The following is a 23,955-nucleotide window of genomic DNA, read 5'->3' as shown; positions in this document are numbered from 1 at the left end:
TAATGATATGCTTGCAATAACAGTACTGGAAGAAGTTATAGGAACGAACAAGTACCATAGCTCACAAAAAAAATTTACACATAATTTAATGAGCGAAATCTGCAGGTATTGATTTGGTGTACTATGCTGATAGATGTTCGGAGAAGAGGTACGAGTGAATCACATATGTAAAGATAGCATCAATCAGTTGTGTGTTTAGTGAAAATGAGAAAATTCAACACGGATAATCCAAAGCACTATGTAATTGACTTACGTAACCATATTGTGGAGTCCACATAGTGATGCAAGTAAGTGTATGTACAATTAACAAATATTTACTGCGTATGTGCAATTAGGGACCTGCCGATTATGCTGGCATAATAATGAGTATAATAGGTGCCTGAAAGCATTGAGCATAATGCTAGCATAATAGGCAAAACACTTGTGCATTATCATAAATTCTTGCTTATCAAAATACATATCACAGAAAAAGATCGATATACTCTAATAGAACAGTCAGAGAGCTGACAGCTCTATTAGAGTATATCGATCTTTTCTGTGACATGCATTTTAACAAGCAAGGACTTAGAGTCTGTGCTTTAAAGTGCAAATTTACTAGAAAAGCATGGGAACTGAGGTATAAATATTGAGCATAATTTGAGCATAATAGGTAAATATTGAGCATTAATTTAAGCATAATAGACAAAAATTTGAGCAGTGCAACATAGCATAATAGGTGAAATAATGAGCATAATCGGCGGGTCCCTATGTGCAATTAATAACTGTTTTCCCAATGCAATAGTACTATACCTCCTAAACATGAATCAAGTAAACCATGCCTCGTGAATGCATGGCTTATCTACATTACGAGGAATAACGATGCTCTTGCAAACACCTCTCATGCGTTATTGAGGATAAATGACTGATATGAGAGATATTCATTCGTTTACCCTAATGTAATTCAACTGTTCCATCAAAAGCATCCTGATCTCTTAAGCTTGATAAATATCAGGGAATGAGTGTAGTGAGACAGCAATGTTAGCGGGAATGACAGGGAGCCTAAAAGCATATCCTGATGATCCATAAGTATCCCTTAGGACAGCTAGTGATCAGCCTTCATCAGTCACAGGGGGAGATAGGACTGACAACAGGCTGGTGTACCTGTTAGCACTCATGGAAGAGAGACAACAGGTTTTCCGGTTGTAATTGCATATTGAAATATTTAATAATATTTAAGACTAGTACATGATGTCCTGTGATCACGCAGGCTGTATGCTGAAATGTATGAAGAATGTGAAGAACGTGTGCTATGATGCACAAAAGTTGGGAACTGAGGGCATTGGATGGCATAGCCATTACACATACGGAAGTTGAATGCACAAGCTATCAAGTTTTTGTATCCTGTAAAACACCAAATACTTGCTATTACAGATAAAGCTACACATGTAATAACAACATAATAGCGTACGTATAAGCAAAGAGGCAAGCAGCAGCCATAATATCTTGTGATAATAACATTCATGCAATATCACACATGCAATAACACACATGCAAATATATAACACGCATGCAATATCACGCATGCAATAACACGCATGCAAATAACACGCATGCAAATAACACGCATGCAAATAACACGCATGCAAATAACATGCATGCAAATAACACGCATGCAATAACACGCATGCAATAACACACATGCAATAACACGCATGCAAATAACATGCATGCAAATATCATGCTGAATAAGCCATAAAGCAAATACAAGCTGCCTAGCTGGTATTCATCGAAGCCACTGTTTAGTATTAAAGTGCCCAATAACACCATCCCTAACCTCAGTAACCAACCCTACAATGAGGTAGCAACAGTCCATGCATTAGTGTTGGTCAGTCACAACATTGATCACAAAACCGTGAGATGACAGAAATGAGATATCAACAAAAATGTGCTAGTGGACTGATATAGGTGCTTGCCTACCATGTGGAAAGTTAAGAAAGGTTCAGACCATGATGAACATAGCCAAATGCCTGGCTGTAGACAAGCCTGGCTGTAGATAAGCCTGGCTGTAGATAAGCCTGACTGTAGATAAGCCTGGCTGTGGATAAGCCTGGCTATAGGCTTGTGGAAGGTAACGATAGTCTATATCTTCAAATTTACTATGAATGGTATGCTGAACTGCACATCTACAACCAGTGTAGATAAATACCAATATGTACATATGGAAGGCTTTTGCTCGTCAAATGCGAGGGTGGCCGAGGAACGGCCTTAATTTTCGAGCAGAGGTAAGACAACTCTGCACTAAGCTACAATAAAGCTAAACTTGCTAACCAGTGTAGATAAATAGCAATAGGAACAATTGTATGCATATGAGAGGCTTTTGCTCGTTAAACGCTACTTATATGCGTGGGCGGCCGACGAAAGGCCTATTTTTCGAGCAGAGGTAAGACAGCTCTGCACTACACTACAATAACGCTGAATTTGCTGAAAACACTGAAAACAATCAGCTACAACAATATGTTGTGTCAAACTAGACGCCAGCTCGTTTTTGATTATGCAATACTGATAATAGTTTAACACTTCTTAACCGCAAGTTTGAGGGCTCGGCTGAACTAGAGAATTCCTGTAAAACTTGGAATAGGCTTTTAATAGGCTTTCATCCTGGTCAACAATCATTTCTCCTACGGGCACCTTCTGATACTCTCCCTACTCCAGTTAATTTACAGCGATGGTCACTACAGTGGTGTGCAAGGTGTTCACTTTGCGATACAAACCGTCCCACCACAGCTCATATTCTGATCAACTGCCCTGTGGCATTGACTCAACAGAGGTATATGTATCGGCATAACCAAGTGCTTTCCGTTTTAGCAACTAAGTTTGATGAAGCCTTCACTAGTGCTCCTTTCATCAAAGTGTTTGCAGACTTACCAGATTTCCATGCTGATAACACTCCCCAGTCAATGATTCCAGCAAGTCTTTTTATTACTCCCTACCGTCCTGATATTGTAATTTACAACCCTCAGAGCTCATCCATTGCACTGTTGGAATTAACATGTCCGCTAGACTCTATTCATCATATTCAATCAGCTTGATCTAGAAAACAGAACAAAACTGATTACCTTCAGTTGTTGGCTGAATTTGATTGCCTCAACATCGCTAATTATTATGAAACAATTGAGATAACAGTATTGGGGCATTACCAAGTCTCCTCTATCCAGAACTTGGTCAATTTGTTTAGATTTATCCTTCCTGAGTTAAACACATCAAAAAGTGGAATCAGGAGTTCGTTAGATGAAGCAGCCTCTGCCAGTATCTCTGCCTCTCAGAGGATTTTCATGGCGAGACAATGTAAAGAGTGGTGTCTGAACTAGATACGTAGTTAGCTGATATTGTAATTATCATTGTAATTGTATGTGTATAATTGTGTGTGTTTTTTTCTCTTTTTGTACCTTGCTATGCTCACAGTAGTGCTCTAGGCAGCCTACTCTGTGGTCGCATGCAGTCCAAGGTTACACATGTTTCTTTCTTTTTCATTCCTGTACATATTTTCTCATGTAATGATGGCTCTCTCTCTAACACTTCGTAACCACAACAGCATGTGGTAATAATTTATTATATAAAAGTTTTATAATGGAACGGACTCACCGGGAATCATCAACAGTAGCCATCGCCTAACTGAGAAAATTCTATTCAACATTCACGGAATAGGCAGAAGGCTCTGCCTGCTCATCCTTCACGCAGCCGAACGTCCACAATGTCCATTTGATCCAGGTTTATCGCCATGCCGCCTCCGCTAGACTTCACCAACTCTGCTCCAAATCAACCCTGAGTAGTAGCGACTCTCCAGTGACACCAAGGAAAAAAGTGTTTTCTGTCTGCCAACACGCGATGCACTATGGCATAATCTTGTGATCTCAAACCTGTCAAATCAGTTTATTACAATGAATCATTATGACATCATTACGTTTCATGTATACTACAAGATTGGTAACTTCTAGCTAGAGATCGGGGAGGATGGGAGTGCCATTAGGGCCGGTTCAACTTTTACCTGAAACAAGTGTTGATTTCAGTTTGTGGTGCTAGCACTGCTAATATACAATACCTCTCTAATGGACCTTACAGTCAACTCAAGGATTCTGTGTTGCTGAATTTCATTACTTTACTCGAAAGGCTAGTTTATCACTAAAGGATGCTGGCTTCGTTTACTATGGTATGGTACATAGATTTGCACTGTATCCATTCTACGCCCACACCAAGGCATGTTAACTTCAATTAACGTGCAATAAATTACATTTTATGTAGCACACATTTTTTACTCAATGTATTTCAATAGCATTTATCCCAAAAACAGAACTATGCAAGCAAGTCAGGTTTTCGCTCAGTTGGTTACATATGTATTTAGTTAGAAATACATGCTCATGTGCACAGAATGCTGCAACTTCTGCATTACAACATTCTTCTTAGTGTTAGTGTTAACCCTTAAACCCACATAATACAGAAAACTGGATTTAAACTTAGTAAATATGCATGCCTTGCACATAGCATTGTAACTTTCAAAGCACCCATCTTATGGCTATGCAATTTACGTCATTCTACTTGTGATGTAACAAGGATTAAAATGATACCTAGGGTTTTACCCTAACACTAAATGGTGAGGCCAAAACTAGCCATGAAAGAAAAAAAACATGCAAACCCTTTACATACCTTTACAAAATGGTCGATAACGCAATGGTGCTTTGTTTCTGTCCCCTTGCAACATCTTCCATTCAATTTTCCATTACATTTTCTATCAGACTATATATGGCTCATGTGAGTAAGCCCACAATCAAAATTAAAACACAAAGATGCGACTTGTTGCTGTTCATCGCTTCACAACAAACAGGCCAATGTAGTTACAGGTTCCATTTAATCTTCTCCAAGAAGCCTAGTGAACACATCTTAAAGCGATGTGTATTTGTAGACTGTAAGAATCAAGTTACCCCTGCCATGCATGCCCATATTGTGTAAACATGCATTCCCCAAAAGATCTCTGCTGGTTTAAGGTTTAAACGTATGCTGTACTGTCACCTATAATTATTTGTAACACTACAAACACCCTTTATAATCAAATTCATAGTAAAATTGGCAGGAAGGTACACAAATGTAGTCCCACATCAGATTGGCTACATTTACTAACTTGAAAACATTATCCAATATTGTTTATCAGAATATTGGCAACATCTCATATCAGTGCAACACTAACTGTGAGATCAATGCTTCTCCTGTTCATGAACTGGACAGCAGAGAACAGACTTAGGAGCATACAAACTGTTTAAGCACCTTAACATAAAAAGCACACTGCCTACAGTACTGTTCAAATGCAATTAAATAATGAACTAACAGCGTGATACCTGTTTCACTCATAAGTATTCATCCTGTTTAATTTGGGATGAATACTCATGAGTAAAATTGGTGCCACACTCTTTAATCAGTCAGTTTTAATCACTTCCACTCACACAAGACAATGTTACATTTGAGCAGTACCGTGTTTTGACCCCAAATATTCTCTAGCAACAAAATTAAGATGGACACCATCTTCTATATTATTGGCAGTAGCATGTCACAAAGGCTTATGATTTATCAATTGGAGAGCATGCTCAACACCAACATCATTGCACACCTCACTCTGAAGTTTAATGTGTTGTCAACAACCGCTTTAAATGTTAAGTTGAAAATGGGTCTGTAGATGGAGATACTATCACAGAGGTGCTATTTGGTGTTGTAAGGAAATTGGAATAATGGCCATGGAATTAAAAAACACACAGACAGTGGAACATGGGTGGGATAAATTTTAACAATTTAAAATATAAGAATTTTTGCCAACCATCTAATGTTGATCTGGCCAACACTGAGGGTTACCTTGTTTCTGGCAGCCTCAAGAGAATGCTGGTACATATTTCCAGCTGTTCAGCACTTTGGTGGCCTACCAAGCAAAATGCTTACAGAAATGAGATGAAACTCAGTTTGCAGATGGATTAGTAAAAGAGCTATAAAGCATGTAGTTAAGAAGTTAATGCAAAAAATCAAGCATGTATAAAACATGAGATCAAGATACTCTGATAATGCAGTCACCCTAATACGTTGATATACAAAATGAAGTACATAAGTATGTAATATATTTACCAAGTCTGTAGACCCCAGTAAAAAAATTATAGAATCAAACGTGGGGCTATTTCTTGGCCACCACCGTTGGTTTCACAATTTTCACAATGGATTATTATGAGGCAATTCCTTCTTCTCACTACTTGGTTGTTTGACATAATGGGCTAGCATTATGTTGACATAACTTTCCAATCTATTGTTTCTGTCTATAACGTTGGTATGTTTCCTGTAACCATTTCATATCATAGCAGCATTTTCTTCATTTAGAAGATACATTGTTCAATAGTGTGCCATAAATGCATACAGTATTTTGTCCTTGTAACAGTATAATACCAACCCACACTCACCTACTACACTGATATTCATCATGTCACTGTTCACATTATCAACAAACACACTACTATTAGCTTCACAGTGGTACAGACCAGTATCAGTAAAGTCAGCCATTATAACTGTCAGTATACTAGTAATATTGTTCATTGATGTGGTGTCAACAATATATCTATTACTACTATTAGTGATCATGGTATTGTTGAGGTACCATTGTATAGATGGTGTAGGGAATCCTTCTGTTGTACACTGTAGTGTAAAACTGTTATTAATAACCTCCTCCTGATTTATTGGATGAGTAGTGAACACTGGTCCAACTGTAAACAAGATTGATTGATATTTAATTAATTTGCTCATTCAAAGGTTCGCACAAACACAAATTAAGATAGAAACATAGATAAATTATTTGATATGAAGTAACTCACTAGAGACAGTGACAGTATTACTACTAGATCCAGCATCATTAGTGACAGTACAAGTGTAATTTCCTCCATCTAGTGTAGTTACATTACTAATAGTAAGGTTGTTGGTGTTAGTAATTGTGTAGAATGTGTTAATCCTGCTCCAACTGTATTCTAATTGTGGTCCACCCTCTGATAAACAATGTAATTGTAACTGACTCCCATGAGGGTATGCGTTGTCACCAGTGATGTTTACACCATATGGAGCAACTGTGTAGAGACACAAAGAAAAGTAAATTATCTGTTATAACAATTAGTTTTGCATATTTTTAAGAATATGGATTACAGGAACTAAAAAGCAGATTGGAAGTGCATGACTCACCAAACAGAGTGTACACATCCGAAGTGTCATTCATTCCATCAATAGAGACTATACAGTAATAACTACCAGTGTCACTGGTTGATGAGGATGAGATGTTATGAGTTACAGTGTCACTACCATTGGCCACTGTTGACAATGATGAACCATCATCAAATAACCACATGGTCATGATCCGAGGACCACCACTAGCACTACAAGTCATTAACTGACTGTTAGTAAAGTTGAGTAACAATGAAGTATTGGTTGGTTGTGGAGTGAAGGTGATATCAGTGATGTTAGGTCTGAGAACTAGTGGAAATACATTCTTGTAAAAGTCAACAGCAGTGGAAGAAAAAATAGGAATTTTAAAAGTTGAAATAGGGATCAAAGTAAAAAAAATGTAATGAAACAAGGAATAGTTAAAAAGTAGGTTGCATATACATGCAGATGTGTGGCTGGATCTGTAAGAATCCCACATGTTAGTGCAAGCCTAATTTTACAGTAGACTGCAATGTATGCAATGGAGAAATTTTTTGAGTAAAGTGATGATTTTGGTTGCAGTGTGATCCCCAAACAAGAGGAGTTAGAAAATCTTAATTTCGTGATAGTATTCCCAAGGAGATGGAAGATATGAATGCTCGTCTGTCTTGCGTTGGACAAGCAGTTTGGTATATTTTCACTTTTTTGCATTTGCCTTGGTTGTAGGAAGGGACTGAAAGACAAAACTTACCCAGCAATGGATTTGCCTGTTCATGGAGAACCCAATGGTGTAAGTTGCATCTCAGTAGAGGACTGCATTCAAAAGTTATGACTGTTCAGTAAAGTATATCTAATCAAAAACAGCCAAGCTGTAAAAAAAGTGTACAGCCCTCAAAAAGGCTATGGTGAAAAAAGATGTGAAATCCAAGGTGGCGGCCAAGAAATACCTGTGATGGTAGGTTAATGGTAAAAAATTATAATAACGACAATTCAGGTGAATTTTGGTGCCGCTTGGTCAATTGGCACAAAATTCACCTCAATTGTCGTTATTAAAAGTTTTACCATTAACCTACCATCACAGTCATTTCTTGGCCGCCACCTTGGATTTCACATCTTTTTTCACCATAGCCTTTTAGAGGGCCACACTCTTTTTTACAGCTTGGCTGTTTTGGATTAGATTTCAATTCATTTTGTATTTGTATACCCCAAAGCCGGCCTATGGCTGGCTTTGGGACTTTTTCAACATATATTTTTTTCTTTACCACAGGAAGAAGAAAAGATGAAGCAGATGTACTTTAAATATTTCTGATTGCATCAGTAAATGTACAAATTATATATATATATTAATACAACATCAATATCGTGTCCTGTACAAAAACTCCAATAGCAGCTTGTGGTATATTTTTGATATACTACAGCAAACTAGCCAATAGAATCAGTATATCACTTGTACATTTGATATACGCATCTGATTGGCTAAAAATTTTTAATAGTGTTTAGTTGTTTTACCAGTTAGGCATGTCCGACTTGACAACTGCTGGTACCATAGTAACCAATACCTGTTACCTAGCAACAACATCACACTACTGATTTTAGAAATGATTTTGACACCATAGCAACGGTTGCTAACCAACCACCACAAAGCATGTAACTAGGTCAGGTTTACATTTTGTTGCCTAGCAACTGTTGCTATGGATTGTTGGACCGATTTTCAAGAAGATTGCAGGCTGCAACACATGTGCATACTCCTTGAGCATGCTAATCACAAGGAATTACTTACCAGTACTAATAATGGTGTAAAAACATTAGAAATTGCTGTTACTGCTTCCAAGTGGGAGACGAGATGTTGTATTAACATATTATACTACAGATATCATGGTATTCGAAATATATACCAAAAGATATACAAACTTAGAAAAAATGTTATAGTGCGAGGCAAAGCCTCGCACTATGGCACCCTTTCCTAAATATCTATATCTTTTGGTATATGTTTCGAATACCATATCTGTAGTATAACATATACATATATATATATATAAAATACATATATTCATTACAGAACTCTCCATGGTGGTTTCTTTGTAACTGAACGCTCTACAAGGTGACATCACTGCTTGAAGGTTCTTAGTTTACTAATTTGTTAAGCTGCTTTACTGTAGTTGCACCCAGTTATACTGACAGTAAAATGTCAGTAACTTTAAGTATATGGAACATAATTGTTTTACTAAGTTTAAAACTCTCAGTAAAACATCAGTGAATGCAGGTTTACTGAAAAACTACTAAAATACCAATCAATTAACTGTTCCATATACTGGAAATATACTACACTAGTAAACTAAGAAACTTCAAGCAGTGCATCTTCTAGCTTCTCTCTCTAAGTGGTGAATTGTTTGTAGCTGAACGATCTACAAGGTAACTTCTTCTAGCTGATCTCACTACAGGGTAATTTGTTTGTAGCTGAATTCTGTACAGGTGATTTGTTTGCAGCTGAGCTCTTTACAGAATGGTTTCTTTGCAGCTAAACTATCTACAAAGTAACTTCTTCTAACTGATCTTTCTACAGGGCAATTTGTTTGTGGCTGAATTTTCTACAGGGTAATTTCTTTGCAGCTGAACTCTCTACATGGTGGTTTCTATGTAGCTGAACTCTCTACAAGGTAATTTCTTCTAGCTGATCTCTCTACATGGTGGTTTATTTGTAGCTGAACTCTCTACAAGGTGACTTCTTCTAGCTAATCTTTCTACAGGGTGATTTGTTTGTAGCTGCAAAGTAACATCTTCTAGCTGATCTCTCTACAGGGTAATTTGTTTGTAGCTGAACTCTCTAAAAGGTAACTTCTTCTAGCTGATCTCTCTACAGGGTGATTTGTTTATAGCTGAATTCTGTATATTGGTGATTTGTTTGCAGCTGAGCTCTTTACAGGATGGTTTCTTTGTAGCTGAACTCTCTACAAGGTGACTTCTTCAAGCTGATGTCTCTACAGGGTCACTAGTTTGTAGCTGAATTCTTTACATGGTGGTTTCTTTGTAACTGAACTCTCTACAAAGTAACTCCTTCTAGCTGATCTTTCTACATGGTGATTTGTTTGTAGCTGAATTCTGTACAGGTGATTTGTTTGCAGTTGAGCTTTTTACAGAATGGTTTCTTTGTAGCTGAACTCTCTACAAGGTAACTTCTTCTAGCTGATGTCTCTACAAGGTCACTAGTTTGTAGCTGAACTCTCTACATGGTGGTTTCTTTGTAACTGAACTCTCTACAAGGTGGCTTCTTCTAGCTGATCTTTCTATACGGTGATTTGTTTGTAGCTGAACTCTCTAAGAGGATACTTCTTCTAGCTAATCTCTCTACAGGGAGATTTGTTTGTAGCTGAACTCTCTACATGTGATTTGTTTGCAGCTGAACTCTCTACATGATAGTTTCTTTGTAGCTGAACTCTCTACAAGGTAACTTCTTCTAGCTGATCTCTCTACAGGGCGATTTGTTTGTAGCTGAACTCTCTACTTGGTGGTTTCTTTGTAGCTGATCTCTATACAGGCTACTTGTTTCTAGCTGATCTCTTGAATTCTCTTCAGGGTGACTGCTCTATTAGGATGACTGCTCTATTAGAGTATCTCGTTCTCGCACTTTCTACACCAAGTTGGATTTTGTGTTATAACTCCGTGGCTTTATGTCTGATTCTTCTACGCCATTGAAGAGCCTTTCTAAGATGAATACTCCATCTATACAACGATTTTCAAAGCATTATCCCAAGCGGTTTATCTGGTAGGCGTGGCAAGCAGTCGTTTTTATTAGCTAATCTCGATTGTGTAAATGTTACACACTGTTGGTTTTTTCATTGTATCTTCCTGGTTTTTAGCTCGATTTCTTTCAAACCACAAAAGGTTTGAGATTCAATATTTAACGTATTCACCCACCGATGTTCAGCTTCTTCCCATATGCAGTTTACCCTGTAGGCATGACAATATATTGGTGTTATTTTTCGTCAATAATCGCTCATAACTCTTTGCCTGTTTATCGTATTCCTGCCAAAGTTGGTAACGAGATGCGCCTTTATTTCCGCCCTTCTGTGTGCCACATTTCAAGGCAATCGGATATTGCGTTCGTGTTTTATAGCAGTTTTTGTAAGTGTGCGAAAAGAGGAAGAAAAATAATAAGAAGAAAAAAAAACGAAGAAACTAAGCCAATTTTTGAAGTCGCATATCTTGGGAACGCTTGAAGCGATTTCGCTCAAATTTGGAATGTGGAGTGCTGAAGTTGGAGGGAGTGTCCACAGAAAAATTGTCTTGTTTCACCAAGGCAGCACAGAGCTACGGAGGTGTGAAAATTGCATTTTCTTCCTGTCAATATACTCACGGGTGTTGCGCGCCGGCTTCTTGGGCCGCACAACACACTATCGTGTGTCTTGATTTCATAAAACCACCTTATAAACATCTTTCCAAGGTATTATCAGTGGATTTATGCTAAAGTTTATGCAACAAGGACCCGGATCAGCATTGGAGGTGTACAGGATCAAGATACTCTAATAGAGCAGTCAGCTAACTACTCTAATAGAACATTCACTGGAAACATGTAGTTGGTTCTGTTATGGAATTTTTCCACTGCACCTATACATACAATGAAGTGCACTGGTCTGTTTAAAGGGCTTCATTCATCTACTTGTGTAGTTAATATGTATGGCAATACTTAATTCAGGCACACAATTTCCATTGAAAATGCTCTCAGATTCAATCTTGTATTGTTCAAATTTCAAAATTTTCCACTTTCAACATTATTATTCTAACATGCACCTATTCAGTGTTGTACAATTGCGAGAGGGGTGCATCATGTACTTGGTTGTCTGTACCTACCCAAACTTTTCCATTAGCAAAATGCTTCAGAGATCCATACCTATAACTTAAAGGCAGTATATAAAATATCTACAGGCAGAAAATATTATGAATTTTATGTAGAAATATCTCCAAATTGCAGTATTTTAGCATCTATTTTTCTAAATTTTCCTGGGGGAACATGCCCCCAGACCCCCCTAGTTCCAGCATGCTTTGTACACCTCTACCCAAGAGATTAATACCTTGAGTTAGCCCCCCCCCCCCCTTTTATAAATTCTATATCCGCCCCTGATATGTAAAACTGAATCCTACAACAAATGTGATATCAATGTTGATGATTGAGAACAATACATTTTTGAGTGAATATGATAGAGATTGGTTATCCGATTATGAGAAAAAATTACTGATAGAAAGAACTTAGTAGTTGCATTAAATCATGAATTTATAAAATAACTGGTCAATTAACCAGTTAAGTTGCACAGTTATATTTCATGATCTAATGCAACCACTAAGTTCTTTCATCATCTTATGCAACCACACTTCAAAAATTATGCACACACTCCTGTACAATTTAAACTTAAATACAATACACTCTAATTACCTGTCAGAGTAGAAGTGTTGGATACAGCAATTCCCTCATTGTTAGTAGCAACACAATAATAACCAGTATTGTTTTGGTTATAAATGGGATTAGAAATAGTGTATGTTGGATTAGTTGAATTCCCAATCTGCACTCCAGTATCAGAACCGGACCCCACCATGAACCAGCTATAACTAAGTGTAGAGAAACCTTCAGCTCTGCAACTGAAGTTCACCATCTCTCCTGAGTAGACCGACTGTATTGTGACTGGATGTTCAACTATGCTTGGATGAACTGTGTGAGTTAAGCATATATGTAAAGAACAATTTTGATTATTATGCAGAATCTCTATTCTTGCTACAAGGTATATATATCTAATCCAAAACAGCCAAGCTGTAAAAAAAGTGTGCGGCCCTCAAAAAGGCTATGGTGAAAAAAGATGTGAAATCCAAGGTGGCGGCCAAGAAATGGCTGTGATGGTAGGTTAATGGTAAAAATTTTAATAATGACAATTCAGGTGAATTTGGTGCCGCTTGGTCAATTGGCACAAAATTCACCTGAATTGTCATTATTAAAATTTTTACCATTAACCTACCATCACAGCCATTTCTTGGCCGCCACCTTGGATTTCACATCTTTTTTCACCATAGCCTTTCTGAGGGCCGCACACTTTTTTTACAGCTTGGCTGTTTTGGATTAGATTTCACTTCTTTTTGTATTTGTATACCCCAAAGCCGGCCTATGGCCTGCTTTGGGACTTTTTTAACCTATCTTTTTTCTTTACCACAGGAAGAAGAAAAGATGAAGCAGATGTACCTTAAATATTTCTGATTCTATCAGTAAATGTACAAATTATATACATAATACATATATTTATTACAGAACTGTCCATGGTGGTTTCTTTGTAACTGAACACTCTTCAAGGTAACTTCTTCTAGCTGTTCTCTCTACAGGGTGATTTATTTGTAGCTGGATTCTGTACAGGTGATTTTTTTGCTGCTGAGCTCTTTACAGAATGATTTCTTTGTAGATGAACTCTCTACAAGGTAACTTCTTCTAACTGATATCTCTACAGGGAGATTTGTTTGTAGCTGAACTCTCTACAGGTGATTTGTTTGCAGCTGAACTATCTAGATGATGGTTTCTTTGTAGCTGATCTCTCTACAAGGTAATTTCTTCTAGCTGAACTCTCTACATGGTGGTTTCTTTGTAGCTGAACTCTCTACAAGATAACTTCTTCTAACTGATCTTTCTACAGGGCAATTTGTTTGTGACAGAATTTTCTACAGGGTGATTTCTTTGCAGCTGAACTCTCTACATGGTGGTTTCTTTTTACTGTAGCTGAACTCTCTACAAGGTAATTTCTTCTAGCTGATCTCTCTACATGTTGATTTGTTTGTAGCTGAATTCTATACAGGTGATTTGTTTGCAGCTGAGCTCTTTACAGAATGGTTTCTTTGTAGCTGAACTCTCTACAAGGTAACTTCTTCTAACTGAACTCTCTACAGGGAGATTTGTTTGCAGCTGAACTTTCTTCATGATGGTTTCTTTGTAGCTGAACTCTCTACAAGGTAACTTCTTCTAGCTGAACTCCCTACATGGTGGTTTCTTTGTAGCTGAACTCTCTACAAGGTGACTTCTTCTAGCTGATCTTTCTACAGGGTGACTTGTTTGTAGCTGATTTTTCTACAGGGTGATTTGTTTGCAGCTGAACTCTCTATATGGTGGTTTCTTTGTAGCTGAACTCTCTAAAAGGTGACTTCTTCTAGCTGATCTCTCTACAGGGTGATTTGTTTGTAGCTGAACTCTCTACAGGTGATTTGTTTGCAGCTGAACTCTCCACATGATGGTTTCTTTAAATTTGTAGCTGAACTCTCTACAAGGTAACTTCTTCTAACTGATCTCTCTACAGGGTGATTTGTTTGTAGCTGAACTCTCTTTATGATGGTTTCTTTGTAGCTGAACTCTCTACTAGGTAACTTCTTCTAACTGAACTCTCTACAGGGAGATTTGTTTGCAGCTGAACTCTCTTCATGATGGTTTATTTGTAGCTGAACTCTCTACAAGGTAACTTCTTCTAGCTGAACTCCCTACATGGTGGTTTCTTTGTAGCTGAACTCTCCACATGATGGTTTCTTTAAATTTGTAGCTGAACTCTCTACAAGGTAACTTCTTCTAGCTGATCTCTCCACAAGGTGATTTGTTTGTAGCTGAACTATCTACAAGATAATTTCTTCTAGCTGATCTCTCTACAGGGTGATTTGTTTGTAGCTGAACTCTCTACAGGTGATTTGTTTGCAGCTGAACTCTCCACATGACGGTTTCTTTGTAGCTGAACTCTCTACAAGATAACTTCTTCTAACTGAACTCTCTACAGGGAGATTTGTTTGTAGCTGAACTCTCTTCATGATGGTTTTTTGTAGCTGAACTCTCTACAAGGTAACTTCTTCTAGCTGAACTCCCTACATGGTGGTTTCTTTGTAGCTGAACTCTCCACATGATGGTTTCTTTAAATTTGTAGCTGAACTCTCTACAAGGTAACTTCTTCTAGCTGATCTCTCCACAAGGTGATTTGTTTGTAGCTGAACTATCTACAAGATAATTTCTTCTAGCTGATCTCTCTACAGGGTGATTTGTTTGTAGCTGAACTCTCTACAGGTGATTTGTTTGCAGCTGAACTCTCCACATGATGGTTTCTTTGTAGCTGAACTCTCTACAAGATAACTTCTTCTAACTGAACTCTCTACAGTGAGATTTGTTTGTAGCTGAACTTTCTTCATGATGGTTTTTTGTAGCTGAACTCTCTACAAGGTAACTTCTTCTAGCTGAACTCCCTACATGGTGGTTTCTTTGTAGCTGAACTCTCCACATGATGGTTTCTTTAAATTTGTAGCTGAACTCTCTACAAGGTAACTTCTTCTAGCTGATCTCTCTACAGGGTGATTTGTTTGTAGCTGAACTATCTACAAGATAATTTCTTCTAGCTGATCTCTCTACAGGGAGATTGGTTTGTAGCTGAACTCCCTACAGGTGATTTGTTTACAGCTGAACTCTCCACATGATGGTTTCTTTAAATTTGTAGCTGAACTCTCTACAAGGTAACTTCTTCTAGCTGATCTCTCTACAGGGTGATTTGCTTGTAGCTGAACTATCAACAAGGTAACTTCTTCTAGCTGATCTCTCTACAGGGTGATTTGTTTGTAGCTGAATTCTGTACAGGTGATTTGTTTGCAGCTGAGCTCTTTACAGAATGGTTTCTATGTAGCTGAACTCTTTACAAGGTAATTTCTTCTAGCTGATGTCTCTAAAGGGTCACTAGTTTGTAAATGAATTCTCTACATGGTGGTTTCTTTGTAACTGAACTCATTACAAGGTAACTTCTTCTAGCTGATCTTTCTATAGGGTGATTTGTTTGTAGTGGAATTCTGTACAGGTGATATTTTTTGCAGCTGAGATCTTTACAGAATGGTTTCTTTGTAGCTGAACTCTTTACAAGGTAACTTCTTCTAGCTGATGTCTCTACAGGGTCACTAGTTTGTAAACGAATTCTCTACATGGTGGTTTCTTTGTAACTGAACTCTCTACAAGGAAACTTCTCCTAGATGATCTCTCTACAGGGTGATTTGCTTGTAGCTGAACTATCAACAAGGTAACTTCTTCTAGCTGATGTCTCTACAGGGTCACTAGTTTGTAAACGAATTCTCTACATGGTGGTTTCTTTGTAACTGAACTCTCTACAAGGAAACTTCTCCTAGATGATCTCTCTACAGGGAGATTTGTTTGTAGCTGAACTCTCTACAGGTGATTTGTTTGCAGCTGAACTTTCTACATGATGGTTTCTTTGTAGCTGAACTCTCTACAAGGTAACTTCTTCTAGCTGATCTCTCTACAGGGTGATTTGTTTGTAGCTGACCTCTCTACATTGTGGTTTCTTTGTAGCTGAACTCTACAAGGTGATTTCTTCTAGCTGAATTATCTCTTTCTATAGTTGCATGAATTCCCTACAAGGTAACTTCTTCTAGCTGATCTCTCTACAGGGTGAATTGTTTGTGGCTGATCTCTCTACAGGGTCACTTGTTTGTAGCTGATCTCTATACAGGTTACTTGTTTCTAGTTGATCTCTTGAATTCTCTTAGGGTGACTGCTCTATTAGGATGACTGCTCTATTAGGATGACTGCTCTATTAGAGTATCTCGATCTCGCACTTGCTACACCAAGTTGGATTTCGTGTTATAACTCCGTGGCTTTAAGTCTGATTCTTCTACATCATTGAAGAGCCTTTCTAAGATGATAACTCCATCTGTACAGCGATTTTCAAAGCATTACCCCAAGCGGTTTACCTGGTAGGCGTGGCAAGCAGTCATTTTTTTATTAGCTAATCTCGATTGCGTAATTGTTACACACTGTTGGTTTTTTCGTTGTATCTTCCTGGTTTTTAGCTCGATTTCTTTCAAACCACAAAAGGTTTGAGGTTCAATAGTTAACCTATTCACCCACCGATTTTCAGCTTCTTCCCATACGCGGTTTACCCTGTAGGCATGACAACATATTGGTGTTATTTTTCGTGAATAATCGCTCATAACTCTTTGCCTGTTTATCGTATTCCAACCAAAGTTGGTACAGAGATGCGCCTTTATACCCCCCTTCTGTGTGCCAAATTTCAAGGCGATCGGATATGGCGTTCACGTTTTATAGCAGTTTTTGTAAGTGTGCGAAAAGAAGAAAAATAATAATAATAAAAAAAAAAAAACAAAGAAACTAAGCCAATTTTTGAAGTCGCATATCTCGGGAACGCTTGAAGCGATTTTGCTCAAATTTGGAATGTGGAGTGCTGAAGTTGGAGGGGGTGTCCACTGCAAAAATCGTCTTGTTTCATCAAGGCAGCACAGAGCTACGGAGGTGCGAAAATTGCGTTTTCTTTCTTCCTGTCAATATACTCACGTGTGTTACGCGCCGGCTTCTTGGGCCGCACGACACACTACCGTGTGTCTTGATACATGTACTGTATATATGTATGTGAGATGAACGACAGTGACAAGAAAACTTTCTAATTTATTCAATCATTCATACAAAGTATTACAATACTGGCTAGCAAATTATTTCATGAGCTATGAACTAAAAACCAATTTAATGACAGCATGTAGCAATGACCTAGGGATGCATTGCAAAATTATAAAATTCTCACCTAGTAGACTAGCAGGAGTTGAATTAGAAAGAATCTCTAACATATTACTAGCTTCACAGAAATATAGTCCAGTCTGATTGTACAATACTGATGATATGTTGTAAGTGTTCTTATCCTCTCCAACTAATAACTTATCACTTCCTTCCATTGATGTATTTCTCATGAACCATTGGTAGGTAAATGGTGGACAACCAAACTTTGTACATTCAAATGTTATGTTAGTGCCCAAACTAACATTGTGAGTGGATGGAGTTACCACAGGTCTCTCTACACAAATTTAACAACAAATGCAGTAAATTCCAACTACAGTATTTTACTGCATCTCATTTGTTAAAAAAAAAATTTAAATGACTTATGAAAGCATTCTGCAATGTTTCATTTTATGCTAGTATTAAGCTCTAATGTTCACAACATTTCTTATCATAGTATAGAAAAGAAAAAAAGTATTATATGGATGCTCTGTTAGAGATATAGACATATTTCACTACACACTAACTGTTCTATTACTGAGTATCCATCTAGTGTGTAATGTACTGCACTATTATTACAATGGAACCGTGGAACTCAGTTATCCAAACCCCTTGGGACCAGGGATGGTCCATAAGTCTGAAAAGTCTGAAACTGTGTATAAATATCCCTACAATAGCATGAAGAATTGTTTTTTAAATATCAGTTCTATCAACTACCCTAATAGAAAAATCACTATTCTTATACAATAGTCATTTCTGTAGTTCGATTAACCAAGAATCCGAATAAGTAGGGTCCAGATAACCAAGGTTTCACTGTACCAGTTTTTTTTAATTCTCTACTGATTGCTTTATTATGTGAGTATTAATCTACCAACAGATAAACCTCAATCATATTAGATATTAAGACACAGGATAGTGTGTTGTGCAGTCCAAGGTGCTGGCACACCACAACAGTGTGCTATTAACAGGAAGAATGAAATTGTGACTCACACATGCATACACACACATAATCCCACACTCCTTCCTTCTTATAAAATCATTTTCACAGTGCATGGAGTGGCCTGGAAGATACTGCAGGCAATATTCTAAAGTTCAGCAACATCCTTACTGCAAATAAATTATCAAATGTGGCACATGTAAAGGGTAACTGTGTGACTAAAATTTGACTAAATTTTGGAATAACTATCTAAATCAGTATGTGTGACTATCTAATGTGTAACTATTTAATAAGTATGTGTGACTAAATTTTGGGATAACTATCTAAATCACACATTAGAAGGTTTGGGATAATTAATTTTAAGAATTCAAGTTATAACTTGACATGGATAACAAGCACATGTTAAATATTTACACAAGAGATACGTCAATTCATTATCTTTCAGACTACTTCCAGTACTTGTAGCTGCTTGTAGAGTTTCCTGCTAAATAAGATAGAAAATTTGTTTATTTGTATGGAAAAAAGTAGTATCATGTATCACAAGTGCTCAGAAATGGGTGCAGGGTGGCGGGGTGGACTTCAAAATGGTGATAGACTTCAAAATGGTGATAGACTTCAAAATGGTGGCAGACTACGATTAAAGTCCTGACACAAGATTACAGGGTTTGCTGGCTTATTAGCAACTGGTATGCAGCAAAATCAACATAAAAATGTTTGGACAACTATATCAGGCAATCAACTACCGTAATATACCACTAATTTTTGTTAAGCCAGGTCATTAACAAGCCCAGAAACCTCTACTTGAGCTTGTCATACAACTCAGTAAAGACATCGCTAGTATAACCAGCCTTGGGAAGTTTGAATAATGTTGAGGGTCAAAACCTATAGTATGGTAGTGTAGTTATCCACTGGTGGTGTTAGACTGATTTTGCCTCATGTGCAATTTGGATCAGTTTTGCAAAATATAGTCACAAATTTGAGCATACGTTTTCTTGCAAATCCAATGATATTCACTAAGTTAAGACAAATTATTTGCATAGAAGATTTGTTGTTAAGCCTGCTGGTAAACTGCTTCAACGAGTAAGTTGAAAATGTCATTTACGTATATACAGTATATGGTGGTCACATGTGGTGAGTCTTAAGCGCGTGTGTAATGAAACGGTTTACCATAGTCAAAGCAGCCACCGCAACAAACTGGGAGCTTGTCTGGGAGGCAGAAAGAAGTTTGTTGCTGTGGTGTGCTTCATTTAGTAAGGGACACGTAGAACTTAGTAATCATCTGTAATCTTGACTGTTTTATTATTGAGATACGTGAAGAGATTGACAATGTCAATCAATGTTGAAACATTACATGTATTTACTACATGTACATTGCCTATTGTGAAAATGCTTAATTCTTTTAAAGAAAACAGAGTTCTACAACTAGTGAAACACTATAGTTTAGCGACATCTACTTCTGAGGGGGAAATCACAAATAAAACAGATCATTCTCACACACTTAGTTGATGAAGTGATAATTCCATCTTCAGAGGTAACAGAAACAATTACTTCCAGCATGACTGGTGATGAGATGATACAGCTCAAGCCCAGTTCTGAATGAAAGAGCTAGAGAAAAGTAAGAGTTGAACTTTCGGGTAAAACTTAAGGAATTAGAGGTTAAAATTAATAGTAGTGTTAAGAGATCAACAAAAACTAGGGCAGTAGTACCCTTTATCGTTGTTAAACATATTAATTTTTTTGTTCCAGATTTTCGTGAGACTGAGGAGTCTATTATGCTTTTAACCTTCCAATTATTTTTTCTGGCAATTCTTTTTAAATTTACCTATTATTCTCAAAATTATTCCAGACTTTGTGCAAAAACAAGCATATTATTTAACATTTTATATAAGTGACGCTTTATTAGAATTATACACTTGAATTTGACTGCTCTATTAGAGTATCTTGAACTTTTCAATCATTTTTATGCTCATACTGTTATAGTGTTGTATCAAAAAGATTTTTACATCACACTACAAAGAAAAACTTATAATTTTGTACTAATTATTCCTAGAACTCATCCGATTTTTCTGAAATAATTCCCCAATTCTTTCCACTACCTACTGTATTATTCCCGAAGTTATTCTGGCACAACAGATGCATCCCTAAACTGAAGTTGATAAGTATTTTCTCCAGTTCGAGAAGGCTGCCAAAAGCCTTAAATGGCCTAAAGACAATTGGGGATTGTTGTTACAAAGCTCCCTAGTAAGCAAGGTGAGAAAGGTGCATTCTGTGTTGTCTGTTGATGACAGCTCTCAGTATGAAGTTGTTACGAGTGCCATTGTAAAAGCCTATGAATTAGTGCCTGAAGCCGACCTGCAAAAGTTTTGCAGCACAGCTAAAGTCCCCACAATCTCTCTACAGAGTGAATTTTTCTAGATGATTTCTCTACAGCATGATTTGTGACCGAATTTTGGAAAACCGTCGATATACGCACAACAGTACTTTTGCAATAAAATGCATTTAAAAACTATGGGTAAGAAACGTAAGCTCCAGAAAAAAATTACGCAAGTTTTTATTACCTCGCTGGTGGGCGAATTAAGCCGCCAATGGATAAATCCTGGGCATCATCGTGTTCGCCTGTCTATAGGGAGTACAGAAATCATTGTTTCATCTCCATACACGAAAATATTCCAAAGGTACAGACGTTTGTTTATGTTGCGGTGACGAACGAATTTACCGACGATCGTTTTTCAGTGAATTTGCCTTCCTTCTCGAACAAAGAAGCATGCCTGGGGAAAAAACTATACTTCGGTGGATGCACAAATTCATGGCGAACACAATGGGCCAAGATTCAATTCCATACATCGTTGTATCAGTAAGTTATGATGGTTTATGTAAGCGCCTATGGATTCTTTTCTCGATAACTTCTGTACATATCAAATTATTTGCTCGTCCGGCTGTCTAGTGCTGTATTTCCAACGCTGCTTAACTTAGGAAGCTGAAACTTGGCTAGTCCATTCCTCTGTTCCTGTAGAAAACAAAGAACAAATAAAATGCATTTTGAAAATTGTGCGGATATCGACGGTTTTCTAAAATTAGGTCACATTTGATCTTTCCACAGGGTGACTTGTTTCTAGCCAATTTCTTTACAGGGTGGATTGTCTAGCTGATCTTATTACAGGGTGACTTGTTTCTAGTTAAACTCTGTGACTTGATCTCCCTACAGGGTGACTTGTTTCTAACTGATCCTTCCATGGGGTGATTTGTTTCAAGGTGGTCTTTCTACAGGGTGATTTGAAATGTAGCTGATCTCGCTACAGGGTGACTTGTTTCTAGCTAGCTTTTCTCTCTACAGGGTGAGTGGTAGCTGATTTCTCTACTGGGTGACTTCTTTTTTGCTGTTTGTTTCAACCTTATCTCTCTACATGATTTGTTTCTAACTGAATGCTGGTTTGCTGATCAGCCTACTGAGAGATTTATTTGTAGTTGAACCCTCGACAGGGTGACCTGAAATGTAGTTGGAATCTCTAATTGATCAAGCTGATCTTTCCACAAGATGTCTTGTTTTCAGCTGATCTCTCTACAGCATGATTTGTTTGTAGCTGATCTTTCTACAGGGTGACTTGTTTCTAGCTGAACTCTTTACAAGGTGACCTGATCTCTACAGGATTACTTATTTCTAACTGATCCTTCTATGGAGTGAATTGCATTGTTCAAGCTGATCTTTCTACAGGATGATTTGAAATGTAGCTAATCTCGCTACAGGGTCACTCCTCTGGCAGTGTCAGCTGCTACAGCACCACTCCTCCAGCAGTGTCAGTTGTCATGGGCTTCATGTTTTTCCAATCTCTCTTCTCCAGCTATCTGTTGGTTTTGCTGTGGTGCTAAGAGAAGACTCTCGCATATAGGCTTTGACTCATAATCGCTAGGGATTCTTCCTTTTGTCCCTTTTGTCCATGGCATGATGGCCACAGGTGGATTTACGGGGAGAGGGTAAGGGAGCCAGTATCCCTCCACCCACCTCAGAAAGTTTTATAGTGTTGCTCATTGAACAGGCAACTTAGATGTAATTCAAACATTTTTGATACTACAGTATTTATGACTGTGCATAATATAACAAATCTGTCTCAAGCAAATTACTACCCATATAGGCATAACACAAGGGGAACTACCACCCTCTGCATTTAGATATTGAGACACTACAATAGAACAGTCATTTACTCTAATAAAATAGTATAGGGTATTATAGAACACTGTTTGTCAGTTTAAACAACTAAAACAGCTGTTCTAAACTGAGTGAATGACTCTATCCACACCCTATTGACTAGAAATTCTCTGGAGATGAAAAATCTTGCACCTGCACACTACATGCTAGGAAAATCTATGTTTAAATATTTTGCGATGTGTTGCCTTGTTCTTGTAGCATTAATTCCATTCTAAACAGCTTATAGCTGTAAAAAAAGTGCACGTCCAAGTAAAGCAGAGTTAACTGCGACAAAAAGTAATGATATCATAGTGCGGCCATGTGTGAGGTATGCAAGTTGTAAAATTACTATTAATCAGATAATACAATATTATTGTTAAAGTGTTAATGAGAATTATGTGATACTGATAGTTTTTAAGTGCGTGAGAATCTCCATAAATGCCATAGAAATTTGATTCTCAATAAAGTAACATGTATAGATTCTCTGATAGCAATAAATAGTTTGAGTTTGGCCACCTTTCCTTTGTTCATAACATAGCCGTATACATGAAAGGCGGCCAAACTCAAACTATTTATTGCTATCAGAGAATTCGTACACGTTGTTTTATTGAGAATCAAATTTGTATGGCATTTATGGAGATGCACACGCACTTACAAACTAGCAGTATCACATAGTTCTCATTAACACTTTAACAATAATATTGTATTATCTGATTCATATTAATTTTACAACTTGCATATCTCACACATATGATATATCATTACTTGTTGTTGCAGTTAACTCTGCTTTACTTGGACACACACTTTTTTTACAGCTATAAGCTGTTTTGGGTGGGATTTCAAACCTTTTTGTTAGAATAAGCATTCTCTCACTGTTGAAAACAATAGGTGGGTTTCCATGGTTTTGACAGAAATCCCTTTTAATTTAGATTACAGTGACAGAATATTAAAATACAACTGTAATTTTAGTGGCATGCAACTGCAATCAACTAACACCTATTTTAACTAGTAAACCCTTAGTAGCTAACACTTCACCTTTCATCTTGCACTGCATTAAATCAAAATACTCTAATAGAGCAGTCACAA

The 23,955-nt window shown here is 37.4% G+C and overlaps 1 protein-coding gene across 1 annotated transcript in view; it reads right to left on the bottom strand.

The window, feature by feature from the left end:
* LOC136252718 (carcinoembryonic antigen-related cell adhesion molecule 5-like) overlaps positions 1-7,432 on the bottom strand; it is a 43,453-nt gene extending 36,021 nt beyond the window's left edge. The window contains exons 1-3 of the mRNA XM_066045286.1: positions 7,231-7,432; positions 6,873-7,118; positions 6,465-6,764 (exon numbers count right to left, since the gene is read on the bottom strand). Of these exons, the coding sequence (XP_065901358.1) occupies positions 6,465-6,764; positions 6,873-7,118; positions 7,231-7,432 (748 nt within the window). The remainder of the gene's footprint in view (positions 1-6,464; positions 6,765-6,872; positions 7,119-7,230) is intronic.
* Positions 7,433-23,955: the final 16,523 nt, after the last annotated feature.

This window comes from Dysidea avara, chromosome 4 (assembly GCF_963678975.1).
Source record: "Dysidea avara chromosome 4, odDysAvar1.4, whole genome shotgun sequence".
Taxonomy (NCBI): domain Eukaryota; kingdom Metazoa; phylum Porifera; class Demospongiae; order Dictyoceratida; family Dysideidae; genus Dysidea; species Dysidea avara.
This window is presented reverse-complemented; position numbering and strand designations above follow the sequence as displayed.